Below are 15,979 nucleotides of genomic sequence, written 5' to 3' on the forward strand. Positions count from 1 at the left end.
AGTAGTAATTATGACCTAAAACATACTAAGACATTATATAAGTAGGTAAAACTTTATTACACATTTCCTGCATAAGCATGAATAAACTATTTATAAATAGTGTACATCTATATATAGATGTATAAGCATTACAAGTAATTAGCATTTAACATTTATTATAATTTATAAAACATTTGTAACGTTTATAAACATGAATATGCATTTATAATGGGTGGAGGTCATTATGACGTGTTACCTGACAGTTCATCTCTCCTGGACAAACCATGTAAACATAAATAGTACTGACCGATTATGCTAGACTTTAGCTCTCAGTTAACCGAGATTACCGGACAGTAGAGTCCTACTGTACAACAGACAAGCTCCTTTGAATTAATAGAAGCTGATAAATAAGATAGTATAGGTAAGATTAACTTCCAATATAATATCAAACGTACTGAGAGGAATGCAGTACAGTCATTTTAAGAAATGTGTATTATTCAGTCAAAACAAACACATTTTACGAGTCAGTCAACTGTTTTTTATTTTGAAAAAAATATAGAATTTTGGTCAAATGAGCACATGCCAGTAGACTGGTGTTATTTCACCCGGGATCAGAATCTGTGATGCTCCTCTCGTTCTCTCTCATGGCCCAACCTCGCTCTCTGCTGGTGTAAGACAGTCATCTCTACAATTGTATTGGAACCCCACGTCAATGGAGTGCCTGTCTGATGCAAATGGCCCAGTAGGAGTTAAATGTGTTATGTGTGTTGTTTGGGATTGCAATTTTTAAGAGCAAAAAACTACTTTATAGTGGTTTATAATCTGGCAGTATTGATAGTATTGTGGAGGTAGTTAATACAAGGTACTATAGCGCCCTCTAGTGTATAAAATCTGACAGAACACAGGAAACCGCTCTCAACTCTGAAATGCCATATATTTGAAACGTAATACATCCACAGTTCACAGAACAAACCATACAATGACAGAAAGTCATCTGATAGAGGCCATCAAATAAATTAGCTTTAATTATGTATAAACAAAAAAACAATGGCACATATTTGTAGTGCCCTAAATAAATCTGGATACTGGCTCAGCGCTCTAACTGCTAGGCTACCTGTCACCCCATATAGTTAATACACCTTTGTTTTGTACTGGGGTATGAGATGATTTCACATAGTAAAATACTTTGAAGTTGATTGAATAATCAAACACAGCTATATTTTTATATCCATTCTGTACCTTTACTTTCTAATATTTGTCATTCAATTCCAAAACATACACACTATATTCATGTCCTCATCCTAACACATTGATAGTGTATATCTCTTAGAGCACTTTCCACTGGCATCTTATGTCTCTTCTCTACATTTTGGTACCTTCATTATAAAATATAAATATATCTGTCTCTTTTCGTACACTCATAAATATCATACATCTCTTACCCAAGGATGTTGTCATTTAAACCCTTGTTATAGGTTATATTCATCCAAATTACATTAACGGACCTCAAACACATTCTTAAAAAATGGCATACAGGAATATTATCATACACACTATCTTGACCATTTCAGTGGATTGGACATCTTTTTTTATTGCTAACTTGATGTTCATAACTTATAGTGCAAACATTTCAGGCACAGTAAAACATAGCTTTTTCCCTCAATTAAAAAAAAAAATCTATATTTTTACAAGAGGACACCACAGATTTCACATGCAGTCAAAGGATGGTCCATGCTATCCGGTATCCTTGGGTCGTCCCTACCCCATTGAAGTTGAAATGTAAAATGGTTAAGGGGTTAGGGTAGGGACGTCCCAATGAACCCTGATAGGACTGAACGTCAAAGCACCCAAGATGAATTCAGTTTCCATGGGAGAAAGGGGTAAAGTTAGGAAGGACGTAGCTGTGCATGGTGACTGTCCCTGTATCAGATGGAGGGTGTTTGACGTAACGGCTTCTCTTCAGATGCCTCTTCCCTGCCTCTTCTCCGTAGGTATCGGATGGCAGACAGCGCACTTATGTTGGCCAGGAGAACTGTGCAATGTTCCGTGGGAAAAAAATATCACATGAGCCAGCACCATGAATGCATCATTCTTGACTAAACAACTAATTACATTTTCTTATTATTGAATTGAATGTTTGAGACATATTGCATAATAATGTAAACATATAATAACTCATAAGAACAAATAGATTGCTCACTTAAATATTTTAATACTAGACTAGAATATAACAATATTCTTCAAAATATAACATAACATCTGGGTCAGATGGTTTAGACCCTTTCTTCTTTAAGGTTGCTGACCCTATCATTGCCAAGCCTCCAACCTTTTTAACCTGTCTCTCCTTTCTGGGGAGGTTCCCATTGCTTGGAAGGCAGCCACGGTTCGTCCTTTATATAAAGGGGGAGATCAAGCTGATCCTAACTGTTATAGGCCTATTCCTATGTTGCCCTGTTTATCAAAAGTGTAGAAAATATTTGTCAATAATCAACTGACTGGCTTTCTTGATGTCTATAGTATTGACTCTGGTATGCAATCTGGTTTCCGCTCCAGTTATGGATGTGTCACTGCAGCCTTAAAAGTCCTCAATGATGTCACCATTGCACTTGATTCTAAGTAATGTTGTGCTGCTATTTTTATTGACTTGGCCAAAGCTTTTGATACGGTAGACCATTCCATTCTTGTGGGCCGGCTAAGGAGTGTTGATGTCTCTGAGGGGTCTTCGGCCTGGTTTGCTAACTACCTCTCTCAAAGAGTGCAGTGTATAAAGTCATAAAATCTGCTGACTCAGCCACTGCCTGTCACCAAGGGAGTACCCCAAGGCTCGATCCTAGTCCCAACGCTCTTCTCAATTTACATCAACAACATAGCTCGACATAGCTCAAGCTCATCCATTTATATGCAGATGATACAGTCTTATACTCAGCTGGCCTTTCCCCGGATTTTGTGTTAAATGCTCTACAACAAAGCTTTCTTAGAGTCCAACAAGCTTTCTCTGTCCTTAACCTTGTTTTGAACACCTCCAAAACAAAGGTCATGTGGTTTGGTAAGAAGAATGCCCCTCTCCTCACCTGTGTGATTACTACCTCTGAGGGATTAGAGCTTGAGGTAGTTACCTCATACAAGTACTTGGGAGTATGGCTAGACGTTACACTGTCCTTCTCTCAGCACATATCAAAACTGCAGGCTAAAGTTAAATGTAGACATGGTTTCCTCTATTGTAATAGCTCCTCTTTCACCACAGCTGCCAAACTAACCCTGATTCAGATGACCATCCTACCCATGCTAGATTGACAGGTAAAGTTGCTCTCTGCCATCAGATTTGCCACCAATGCTCCTTATAGGACACATCACTGCACTCTATACTCCTCTGTAAACTAGTCATCTCTGTATACCCGTCACAAGACCCACTGGTTTGTTGCTTATTTATTAAACCCTCTTAGACCTCACTCCCCCTATCTGAGATATCTACTGCAGCCCTTATCCTCCACATACAACCCCCGTTCTGCTAGTCACATTCTGTTAAACTTCTTCGGGATCGGTGTCCCTTTCACGGGACGGTTGAGCAAACGTAGGCTAATGCGATTAGCATGAGGTTGTAAGTAACAAGAACATTTTCCAGGACATAGACCGATCTTATATTGTCAGAAAGCTTCAATTCTTGTTAATCTAACTGCACTATCCAATTTACAGTAGCTATTACAGTGAAAGAATACCATGCTATTGTTTGAGGAGAGTGCACAATTTTGAACATGAAAAGTTATGTGAAAAAAAATAACACATGAAAATTACATAACAATAACGAGGCTATATACAGGGGGTACCAGTACCGAGTCAATGTGAGGTGGTACAGGTTAGTTGAGGTAATTTGTAGTGACTATGTGTCTATGCATAGATAATAAACAAATCCAAATCCAAATCAAATTTTATTAGTCACATACACATGGTTAGCAGATGTTAATGCGAGTGTAGCGAAATGCTTGTGCTTCTAGTTCCGACAACAGCAGGTAATAACCAACAGTAATCTAACCTAACAATTCACACTACTACCTTACACACACACACAAGTGTAAAGGGATAAAGAATATGTACATAAAGATATATGAATGATGGTGGTACAGAACGGCATGGCAGATGCAGTAGATGGTATAGAGTGCGGTATATACGTATGAGATGAGTACTGTAGGGTATGTAAACATAAAGTGGCATAGTTTAAAGTGGCTAGTGGTACATGTATTGCATAAGATGGCAAGATGCAGTAGATGATATAGAGTACAGTATATACATATGAGATGGATATGTAGGGTATGTAAACATTGTATTAAGTGGATTGCTTAAAGTGGCTAGTGGTACATTTTTACATAATTTCCATCAATTCCCATTTTAAAGTGCGGGAGTTGAGTCAGTATGTTGGCAGCGGCCGCTAAATGTTAGTGGTGGCTGTTTAACAGTCTGATGGCCTTGAGATAGAAGCTGTTTTTCAGTCTCTCGGTCCTGCTTTGATGCACCTGTACTGACCTCGCCTTCTGGATGATAGCGGGGTGAACAGGCAGTGGCTTGGGTGGTTGTTGTCCTTGATGATCTTTATGGCCTTCCTGTGACATCGGGTGTGTAGGTGTCCTGGAGGGCAGGTAGTTTGCCCCTGGTGATGCGTTCTGCAGACTCACTACCCTCTGGAGAGCCTTACGGTTGTGGCGGAGCAGTTGCCGTACCAGGCGGTGAACAGCCCGACAGGATGCTCTCGATTGTGCATCTGTGAAAGTTTGTGAGTGCTTTTGGTGACAAGCGAATTTCTTCAGCCTCCTGAGGTTGAAGAGGCGCTGTGCGCGCTTCTTCACAACGCTGTCTGTGTGGGTGGACCAATTCAGTTTGTCCGTGATTTGTACACCGAGGACTTAAAACTTTCCACCTCTACATACTGACCGCGGATGTGGATAGGGGGTGTCCCTCTGCTGTTTCCTGAAGTCCACAATCATCTCCTTTGTTTTGTTGACGTTGAGTATGAGGTATTTTCCTGACACCACACTCCGAGGGCCCTCACCTCCTCCCTGTAGGCCGTCTCGTCGTTGTGGTGATCAAGCCTACCACTGTAGTGTCATCGCAAACTTGATGATGTGAGTTGGAGGCGTGCATGGCCACGCAGTCGTGGGTGAACAGGGAGTACAGGAGGGCTCAGAACGCACCCTTGTGGGGCCCCAGTGTTGAGGATCAGCGGGGTGGAGATGTTGTTACCTACCCTCACACCTGGGGCGGCCCGTCAGGAAGTCCAGGCCAGTTGCACAGGGCGGGGTCGAGACCCAGGGTCTCGAGCTTGATGACGAGTTTGGAGGGTACTATGGTGTTAAATGCTGAGCTGTAATCGATGAACAGCATTCTCAAGGGTTTCCTCTTGTCCAGATGGGTTAGGGCAGTGTGCAGTGTGGTTGCGATTGCGTCGTCTGTGGACCTATGGGTCGGTAAGCAAATTGGAGTGGGTCTAGGGTGTCCGGTAGGGTGGAGGTGATATGGTCCTTGACTAGTCTCTCAAAGCACTTCATGATGACGGAAGTGAGTGCTACGGGGCGGTAGTCGTTTGGCTCAGTTACCTTAGCTTTCTTGGGAACAGGAACAATGGTGGCCCTCTTGAAGCATGTGGGAACAGCAGACTGGGATAAGGATTGATTGAATGTCCGTAAACACACCAGCCAGCTGGTCTGCGCATGCTCTGAGGACGCGGCTGGGAATCGCGTCTGGGCCTGCAGCCTGCGAGGGTTGACACGTTTAAATGTTTTACTCACCTCGGCTGCAGTGAAGGAGAGCCCGCAGGTTTTGGTAGGGGGCCGTGTCAGTGGCACTGTATTGTCCTCAAAGCGGGCAAAAAGTGTTTTAGCTGTCTGGGAGCAAGACATCCTGGTCCTCGACGGGGCTGGTTTTCTTTTTGTAATCCGTGATTGACTGTAGACCCTGCCACACTACTCTTGTGTCTGAGCTGTTGAATTTCGACTCGATTTTGTCTCTGTTCTGAGACTTAGCCTGTTTGATTGCCTTGCGGAGAGAATAGCTACACTGTTTGTATTCGGTCATGCTTCCGGTCACCTTGCCCTGGTAAAAGCAGTGGTTCGCGCTTTCAGTTTCACGCGAATGCTGCCGTCAATCCACGGTTTCTGGTTTGGGAATGTTTTTATCGTTGCTGTGGGTACGACATCGTCAATGCACTTCCTAATGAACTCGCTCACCGAATCAGCATATTCGTCAATATTGTTGTTGGACGCGATGCGGAACATATTCCAATCCGCGTGTCGAAGCAGTCTGAAGCGTGGATTCAAGATGGTCGGACCAGCGTTGAACAGACCTGAGCGCGGGACTTGTTGTTGAGTTTCTGTTTGTAGGCTGGAATCAACAATGGAGTCGTGGTCAGCTTTTCCGAAAGGGGGCGGGGGAGGCTTATAAGCGTCGCGGAAATTAGTATAACAATGTCTAGTGTTTTTCCAGCCCTGGTAGCACAATCGATATGCTGATAGAATTTAGGGAGTTTTTGTTTTTAGATTAGCCTTGTTAAAATCCCCGCTCGATGAATGCAGCCTCAGGGTGTGTGGTTTCCAGTTTACAAAGAGTCAGTAAATTCGTTCAGGGCCATCGATGTGTCTGCTTGGGGGGATGTATACGGCTGTGATTATGATTGACGAGAATTCCCTTGGTAGATAATGCGGTCGACATTTGATTGTGAGGAGTTCTAGATCAGGTGAACAGAACGACTTGAGTTCTTGTGTGTTTGTTATGATGATCACACCACTTCTCGTTAATCATAAGGCATACCCCCCCGCCCCTCTTCTTACCGGAAGATGTTTGTTTCTGTCGGCGCGATGCATGAAGAAACCAGCTGGCTGCACCGACTCCGTTAGCGTCCCTTGAGTTACCATGTTTCCGTGAAGCAGGCACGTTGCAATCCCTGATGTCTCTCTGGAATGCTACCCGTGCTCGGATTTCATCAACCTTATTGTCAAGAGACTGGACATTGGCGAGTAGTAGTCTGGAGTGGAGCGCGATGTGCCCGCCTCCGAAGCCTGACCACGAGACCGCCACGTTTTCCCCTTTTTCGGCGTCGCACAGGGTCGCCGGCTGGGATCAGATCCATTGTATTGTGTGGAAGGCAAAACACTGGATCCGTTTCGGGAAAGTCATATTCCTGGTAGGAACGATGATGAGTTGACGTTAATCGTATATTCAGTAGTTCCTCCCGACTGTATGTAATGAAACCTAAGATTACCCGGGGTACCGATGTAAGAAATAACACGTAAAAAAACAAAATACTGCATATTTTCCAAGGAACACGAAGCGAGGCGGCCATCTCTTTTCGGCGCCGGAAGAGCCCGAAACAGCGAGTAGCAGCAGTGTAAAAACAAAGATGGAAGGGTGGTCAATGTAAATTGTCTGGGTGGCCATTTGATTAATTGTTCCACAATCGTATGGCTTAGGGGTAGAAGCTGTTAAGGAGCCTTTTGGTCCTAGACCTGGCGCTCCGGTACCGCTTGCCGTGCAGTGCCAGAGCAAAAATCAAGCCATGAGGTCGAAGGAATTGTCCGTAGAGCTCCGAGACGAGATTGTGTCGAGGCACAGATCTGGGGAAGGGTACCAAAAACTTTCTGCAGCATTGAAGGTCCCCAAGAACACAGCAGCCTCCATCATTCTTGAATGGAAGAAGTTTGGAACCACCAAGACTCTTCCTAGAGCTTCCCGCCCGGCCAAACTGAGCAATCAGGGGAGAAGGGCCTTGGTCAGCGAGATGACCAATAACCCAATGGTCACTCTGAAAGAGCTCCAGAGTTCCTTTGTGGAGATGGGAGAACCTTCCAGAAGGACAACCATCTCTGCAGCACTCCACCAATCAGGCCTTTATGGTAGAGAGGCCAGATGGAAGCCACTACTTAGTAAAAGGCAATTGACAGCCCACATGGAGTTTGCCAAAAGGCACCTAAAACTCCCAGACCATGAGAAACAAGATTCTCTGGTCTGATGAAACCAATATTGAACTCTTTGGCCTGAATGCTAAGCGTCACGTCTGGAGGAAACCTGGCACCATCCCTACGGTGAAGCATGCTGATGGCAGCATCATGCTGTGGGGATGTTTTTCAGCGGCAGGGACTGGGAGACTTCAACAAGTCTCCCAGTCCCTCCCGGGTGGCGCAGTGGTCTAGGGCACTGCATCGCAGTGCTAGCTGCGCCACCAGAGTCTCTGGGTTCGCGCCCAGGCTGGGCTGGGTTCGCGCCCAGGCTCTGTCGCAGCCGGCCGCAACCGGGAGATCCGTGGGGCGACGCACAATTGGCATAGCGTCGTCCGGGTTAGGGAGGGTTTGGCCGGTAGGGAGGGTTTGGCCGGTAGGGATATCCTTGTCTCAGTATGTAATTTATTTTTTAAATAAATAAATATGTAATAAAATGTATGCACTCTACTGTAAGTCGCTCTGGATAAGAGCGTCTGCTAAATGACTGAAATGTAAAAATGTAACAAAGTACTGGGTAAAGGGTCTGAATACTTATGTAAATGTGATATTTCAGTTTTAAATTTGTATTACATTTGCAAAAATAAAAAATAAACTGTTTTTGCTTCTTCATGATGGGGCATTGTGTGTAGATTGAAAAAAACGATTTAATAAAATTAAGAATAAGGCTGTAACGTAACAAAATGTGGAAAAAGTCAAGGGGTCTGAAAACTTTGCTTGTTTCCAACAGTTTCTATCAATTGCAAAGACATCTGAAGTCATCGGCGGTCACAGAAAGATCGATAAACATCTTGATTTTGTGTTTAGCTGAGATCTTCTATGTATAAAGCAACACAGCAGGGCAAAAAAAGCATCTAACGAAGCACATAGCTGTTTTATGAGTGGTCTGAGTAAATCATTAAATAATGAGCATTTTCAAGTGTAACTTTAGTAACAATGGTTTTGGGAAACATCTCGGAGATTTAACCATGCTCAGACAAAGGTTCTAACGATGGACTTAGCCTTAAGATGCTATTGGGAAACCAGGCCAAGGTCTATAGAATGTACATACCAGCCTTCCAGGCATCACCAGCTTGTGGGTTAGCGGACTTCAACACCCAGGAGGCAAATGCGATGCAGACTAAACACATGTCTGACTGTCTGAGAGGTACAAGGGAGGCATCTAATCCTAGAAAGGACACAGTATGTGGCTGTTTAAATAGTCAAACAAAATGTATCACATTCAAGATTGAACATTCTCTACTGTTCTACTCTTTTCACATTATTGTGCCAACGCAAACCGTACTGTGCTGGCTTGGATATTTTCTTTTCACACCGTCCTCTCCAGCACGTTTCCAGCAACTATAGTGGATGCGTAATGAGGCCAGCACAGTAGAAGTTGGCTTGGCTCAGTAGATTGAAAGAAATATTTGACTTATAATATAATAGAATACATGGCAAATACCTATGCAATGGTAAAGATGGTAAAGATGACACACAGGTGAAACTGTTGGTCTGAGAGTACTTTGGAGTACTTTGTGTGCTCTTTGGCTACAAAACAAAAATATAAGATCAGTGGGGATGTGGCATTGATCAGCTGTCTTGTGAGTACAATTGTCCCCATGGAGCACAGAGGACATGGGCTTACTGTGATAATGCATGTTCACGCAGGGAATATGTCCAGGAGGAGATCAGTGCAATTATCATTGGTCTCAAATCCCATACCTGCAGCAGACAGACTAGGCCTCATTACATTAGGCAGGACATTTCCTGTTCTTTCACACTGTGCCCTGATCAGGTTCCAGCCATAGCGGTACCTGGACTAATTCCAAACAATCTAAAATGCACCCAGGTATTTCTGTGCACCTTAAAGGGATGTTCTACTAAAGAAAAAGGTCCACTTTGGCTGTTGTTGACTCCCAGACAGTTTTTGGATATGTGTTTTGCTAACTTCCCTTTAAGGAAAATCTATGGGTGAATCATTGTTGATCACCATGTTAAACACATTGTGCTATGTGTGTATATTGTGCTATTGTGTATATGTATGGCCAAGGTCACTGTTCCGTCTTAGAGCTGCTTACTGGATAGAATGGTGCTCCTTCGGCCACCATTGTGGGCCTATTTATACTTACCATTTGACGGCAAACATGTGAATAACGCTTGGCACTAGGCAACTTGAGAGGACACGGACAGTGATTGAAGAAGAGTTATCACATGCAACCATTCCTCTGCCACTTGGCTTAGCACTACTACGTGCGTCTAGTCAATGTTCATTGACAGCTGGAGTGAGGGAGCACGTTAAGAAAAAAAACATAATTTTACAACCAGTATACAACTTGGCCATGATGTCAAGAAATGTATCAGTTTTCGCAGCTAGGTTAGATACATAAAAAAAAGTAAAATACTTGAAGACTCCAAGTGCTGAATGTGCATAATAACGTGCATGCGATAATAATAGAGAAAATGGCCTTACTGGGATTAGAAACAGCCATCTGCAGATCCGGATATCTCCTCTTCTGTTCGGCCAGCTGTCTGAAGATCCTGCCCTCTAGGTTGTACAGCAGTTGATCAGGAAAAGGCTTGTCTTGGATGCCCAGCGTGTGGAAGGGTCTAATGCTTCTGCGGAATGAACTCTTGATCTCATCCACAGGAACCATAGACCAGGAGTCAGATCTCTGACTTTGGCTGGTGGAGCCAGTGAGGCGGACCTTCCGTAGGGAGAAAGAGTTTTTCCAGAAGAAGTTCTCACTTAGACCCTCGTCTGTGAAAAAGTCCTCATATATGTCCGGAGCCACTATTACACCTTGGGTCTCTTTTGGCTTATGGTTAAACCGCGTGATCACCCGGATCGGACTTCTGTCTTGGTTATCTTCCTCCTCCGAGTCTGCAGACGAGTCACTGGAAAATAAATGATCGTAGGCCTCCGGGAACTGAAGATTCTTGTTGGCCGAATGTCCGCAGGAAAATATGGGCAACAGCTCATCCTTGTTGTGGCTTGATGCCTCCCTGACAGGGTAGAAGAAGCTTCCTGCATCAAACTCGGAGTAGAAATGCTCATAATCAGGGACTGAATCACTGTTGACATAGTAGGTGGCCATGTTGTCTGTTTCCGATGGACTTGCCTCAGATTTATTTCCTCCAAAGACGTACTGGATGATCTCAGAGAAAGAGATCTGATTGCTTTCTGTTGACACATCCTCCGAAAAAGATTCTGAAGGTAAAGAATTCATGCCACTGTGCTGCCTCACTAAATGTCCATCACTGCAGGACTCCATTTCTGGTTCTCCTTCCCCTGATATGACAGCTGGTAAGGGCCGACCTTTCAACACCTGGCAAAGTGGTTCAACTTCCAGAGCAAGTAGGTTCTGGACGCTGACGTTTTTGCAAATTTTTCTTAAGTACTGTGGGGCACTGCCTGAAAAGATTGGTCGGGGGATGTAACTTGCGGAACTTAGCATTGCAACATTTTCTGGGTATATACCAGCCCCAACGCTAACTGAGTCTGGCTCGCTTTCCCACAAGATACCAATAGAGTTGGATGATTCATCTCTTGTGATTGGATCAGTGCTTGGATTATCAGCATTTGGATTTTGTGAGAATTCTTTGTCAAAATCAGAAATGGTGGAAATGTTGCCACTGGAGCGATGAGGTTTGGAGTCGTCCAAGTGAGTGAAGTAGCCTGAGTCTGCGGCATCAGAGCTGTCGGCTGCCTCAGCCTCTGGTGGCTGGGGGAGAACACTGGACTGGTGGGCATTGCTGACCATACGTAGTCGCAAAATGTCATTAATGGTCAGCTTCTCCATCTCATTCCAAAAAGCGGAGATGGCGTACACAGGACGTGTTTCGTCAGGTGCTTTTTCAATCCCCTCACACTCTGCTGTTTTGGCTGTGCTAACAGTGTCTTCTGTTTTGACCTCTATATCAACTTTGAGTTCTGGTGTATCTTGAGACGTATCCTGACTGTCATTTTCAGACATTTCCCTCTCCCTCTCACTTGTTGCTTTGCCTACAGAAAGTTTTGCTTCTTGACCATTGCATCTGGTTTGAATATCAGGTGTATCAGAGCTTTCAAATAACGTTACTGGCAAGTCTATGTCAGCGTTACGTTTATCTGGCAGTGCTATCATATATGTTTTGTTAGACTGAAACCCAACAATTTGGTTACCTTCCATTTTTAAATCAGGGGAATTAGAAAGTGAAATATTTGATTGAGTTAATGGAACATTCTCTGGAGTACACGAATCAGGGTCTTTTTCAGTGACATAACTTATATAAGTATTATTTATTTCATCTGCCTGATTAGAGTTCATAGCACTCTTTGGAATAACAGAGTAACAAGATACAGTTAAAAGAGGTATTGCTAATACAGGCCTCTCAGTAGTTGCATCCAGAATAATAGTCGACTTAACTGTCTGGTTTCCAAATGTTCTTTGACTGATTACATCATCTGATTTTGAACAGCAGGGCTCATTGAAACTATTGATTTTGCCAGTAGTGTTAGTGCTGACCACTTCTGATGGTATACTCTTATCAAGAGTTGGGATGAGTACATTTTTAAATTCTTGGTGCATCTTGAGGACTATGTTTTCATGAGCAGGCAGCTGCAATGTGTTTGAAATAATAACACCACTGCTGCCTTTAGAGACGAGTAAGGTGTTCTTTCTGAGTGCAGTGTTATGTTCTGTTGATTGTGGCGTATTGAGAATCTCAGATGAGGCGTCCCTGTTTTGAGTCTTTCTGAGTGCAGTGTTATGTTCTGTTGGATTGTGGCGTATTGAGAATCTCAGATGAGGCGTCCCTGTTTGAGTCTTTCTGAGTGCAGTGTATGTTCTGTTGATTGTGGCGTATGAGATCTCAGATGAGGCGTCCCTGTTTTAGTCTTTCTGAGTGCAGTGTTATGTTCTGTTGATTGTGGCGTATTGAGAATCTCATGAGGCGTCCCGTTTTGAGTCTTTCTGAGTGCAGTGTTAATGTTCTGTTGATTGTGGCGTATTGAGAATCTCAGATGAGGCGTCCCTGTTTTGAGTCTTTCTGAGTGCAGTTTATGTTCTGTTGATTTGTGCGTATATGAGATTCAGATGAAGGCGTCCCCTGTTTTGAGTCTTTCCTGAGTGCAGTGAGTTATGTCGTGTGGATTGTGGCGTATTGGATCCGTGCGTCGTTTTGATCTTTTACCAATCACTTCTTGCAGTTGCAGAGGCCCAGACTCGCTTTGATATTTTGCGATGTTATCTGGGCCAAACTTTGCTTCCTCTGTGACTGGAGATGACTCACTAGAAGCACAGGTGGACATCGAGACTGGCAATCCAGGACATTCTTTAAATTCTGTTGATGGCTGTAATTGTAATGCGCTGCTTGGCTGTAAATTTGCTGCCACATTACCATCATAATTAGGTGTTGACAAACCGCTGTCAACAGCTCGACCTGGTGGGGATTTTGATCTATCAGTGCATTCACTGTTTACAGGCAAGCTAGATTTGGCTTGTTTGCAGTTAGCCTCCATACCAAGAGGCTCAGCTTTTACTGGCCTCAACTCATTCTTCTCAGTTAGCGTTTGACTTTGACGGTCTCTTAGAAGGGGAGTTGGTAAATTGAGGCTCACTTCGTCATGCTCCACTGCAGTTGGCCCAGGTGTCACATTGTTTCTGGTTCTCCCTTGGAGTATTTCTGAGTGTGTGGGTGGACACTGAGAACTCTGAGTTTGGTGAGCTGAGGATTTGATATGCTCACAGCCGGCCTCATTCATGTAAACTGCAGTGTAATCTCTTGATAGTCTTACATGAGCATCCATTTCTATTCCCCGTGCACCTCTCTCCTCCTCAGAGTCACTATGGTTGGCAAAGAACTGCCTCTTGTACCCTTGGCCAGCGTCCACAATACTGACAGTTTTTTTTCTCCTTCTCTTCTTTTTAATGGTGAATGATGGAGACTGATCTGGGCTCCTTACGCTCTGCTGTTCTGGGTCTTTCTTTGGTGATGTGACAGCAAGGTATTTGCCTTCTGTTGATTTATTGTGTGGCATCACTTCAAGGTTTGTAGATGAATCCCTATCAGGGTTAAGGCAAGAATCAGAGGTTTTCTTAAGAGGTGGTTTATCTAACATGATATCCCCATTACTCTCATCACCCACACTTTTGCATACAGCTAACTCTGAGTTCAGCACTTTCCCAGAGGCAGGTGTCTTTAATGAGTCGGCTGTCATTTCCAATATTGCTTTGAGTAAGTCAGAGGATTGACCCTCCCTTTTCTGCCTCCCTGCTTCATTTGCTGGCAGCAACAACCAATCCCCCTCTCTGATGGCCAACTCTACATTGGGATTGGTGGATTTGTCTGTCTTGCCCTCAGAGGCATAATTGACTGGGAGCTCAGGGGCCATCTTGGAGTCAGGCCTATCTGTTGTGTTGGCATTGTCTGGCTCTGTGGTTTCCATGCCAGTTGCTGCCTCACTGCTGGCAGACAGGGAGTTGAACTCTGGGTTGTTTATTGGCAAAGTGTCGTCATTGGCTCGTGGCCCATCACCACACACCTCCCCCTGCGCCACCTTGCTGCTTTTCCCCACTGTTGCTTGGCTGTGCTCAATAAACTGTTCAGCCTCCGGGAGACTTTTAAGCCTCTCAAAGAACCTATTGATAGACTCCAGGTGCACATCCTCATCCTCGCTGCACGACAGGACATTCTCCAAGCTACCGACACTGTACTTGTTGAGGTAATGCTCCACGGGAGAACCCTCGGAATCCCGGGGGCCGTCCATGGGGCAGACAGCCTCCCAAGCATCTGACTTGAGGTCAGCTCGCAGACCCTTGTCTAAGAAAGTGGACCCTCCCGCATCATCAACGTCACTCAAGCTGTAGTCACTAATGCTAGAGTCCAATCCAGCCAGCGCGGGGGGGTGGAGATCACAGTCCTCGCACTCCTGGAAGGAGTCCCAGTCACCCTCGGAGACGTGCACACTGTGTTCATAGTCATCCATTGGTAGGAAGGGTTACAAAACAGTTTCAGCACTACCTGTGAAATAAATCAACATAGTGCTTTAAATGTCACTGCAAACATGGTGCGACACCTGAGAAGATAAAGATACTCGTGTCTCAAACTAGTTCAACAAAAAAGTGGGATTCTTAACAATGCTACTGCAACAAATGACAGATAACGTCAACTCTTGAAAATCTTTGTTTGCCATCAGTTTAGGCCACATGATGTCTCAACCAAGTATTGGCTACGTTTGCCAAGTGCATTGCGAAAACTTGTTTGAGGAGAGCAACGAAGACCTGCCTTGCAAAAAGCCTTCATAGATAATGTCTGCTAATGCATGATGGTATGCTTTGTGTGGCCTATGAGCCCCCACTTGATGAGCAATTCCTTGTGTCTAGGTGGGTAAATTTAATCATTAACTAAAATAAAAAGATAGTTGTCATGAAATTCATGTATGTCACAGATTCACTAACTCCAACATTACTTGAAATGACCTTAACATTGAAATGACCTTAACTATTAAAGGACTCCCCCACACATCTGTATCAGAAAGTGTATTGTCCATGTGTGCAGCCATAAGGTCCTACCTGTTAAGCCTCCTGCTGCTGTGCCACTCCTATATAGAGTGTTATGCTCCGGAGTCCCAGCAGTGGCATGCTGTTTCTCTATGTGTCCTCTGGTCGGCCGTCCATATGTTGTGAGAGTGCAATGTGTCAGGCCCTATGATTCGTTATAAATAGAGCGGTGCTTCAGTGCCTCTTATCACGTAATACACGCAATGCTCCAGGCTGGCGCTCGCCATCATTCCCAACAGAGGTATAACGTTTCAGCACCGTAAATAGACGCCACACTCACAAAGTGATCACAAGATCTTGAATGTCTACGTGATATTCATGTAGTTTACCCACTTTGTCACACCTTCTTCATGCCAGTTAGACAGCAAGTGGTCTTTCGTATAAGTTGATATTTTTGGGGTTCCTTGCTTCCTTGTAGTAGTGAATTAGACAGATTCATTCTAACATTGGTTGTATGGAACAGCCAGGGCATAACACAACTGTACCCGGTGTTTCTGC

At 44.2% G+C, this 15,979-nt stretch overlaps 2 protein-coding genes across 2 annotated transcripts; both read right to left on the reverse strand.

Moving 5' to 3' along the window:
* Positions 1 to 300: 300 nt before the first annotated feature.
* Positions 301 to 12,734, reverse strand: LOC111966413 (uncharacterized). Its single transcript, XM_023991020.2, has 3 exons — positions 10,411 to 12,734; positions 9,010 to 9,126; positions 301 to 2,011 (listed from the first exon to the last, which is right to left on the reverse strand). The coding sequence occupies exons 1-3, from the start codon at positions 12,506 to 12,508 to the stop codon at positions 1,905 to 1,907; spliced, it is 2,322 nt and encodes a 773-aa protein (XP_023846788.1). The 5' UTR covers positions 12,509 to 12,734; the 3' UTR covers positions 301 to 1,904.
* Positions 12,735 to 13,011: 277 nt separating this feature from the next.
* Positions 13,012 to 15,581, reverse strand: LOC111966920 (uncharacterized). Its single transcript, XM_023991866.2, has 2 exons — positions 15,494 to 15,581; positions 13,012 to 14,942 (listed from the first exon to the last, which is right to left on the reverse strand). The coding sequence occupies exon 2, from the start codon at positions 14,905 to 14,907 to the stop codon at positions 13,012 to 13,014; it is 1,896 nt and encodes a 631-aa protein (XP_023847634.1). The 5' UTR covers positions 14,908 to 14,942; positions 15,494 to 15,581.
* Positions 15,582 to 15,979: the final 398 nt, after the last annotated feature.

Source organism: Salvelinus sp. IW2-2015, linkage group LG7 (assembly GCF_002910315.2).
Source record: "Salvelinus sp. IW2-2015 linkage group LG7, ASM291031v2, whole genome shotgun sequence".
NCBI lineage: Eukaryota > Metazoa > Chordata > Actinopteri > Salmoniformes > Salmonidae > Salvelinus > Salvelinus sp. IW2-2015.

What these genes read in the sequence shown, in the direction of transcription:
- LOC111966413 (XM_023991020.2), bottom strand. Translation starts at nt 12,508, where the DNA reads ATGCACCAAGAATTTAAAAATGTACTCATCCCAACTCTTGATAAGAGT. An exon ending in GATGGCTGTTTCTAATCCCA is followed by an intron (nt 9,127 to 10,410) that starts GTAAGGCCATTT and finishes TGTCCTTTCTAG; the next exon opens with GATTAGATGCCTCCCTTGTA. An exon ending in TGGTGATGCCTGGAAGGCTG is followed by an intron (nt 2,012 to 9,009) that starts GTATGTACATTC and finishes AACATTGCACAG; the next exon opens with TTCTCCTGGCCAACATAAGT.
- LOC111966920 (XM_023991866.2), bottom strand. Translation starts at nt 14,907, where the DNA reads ATGGATGACTATGAACACAGTGTGCACGTCTCCGAGGGTGACTGGGAC.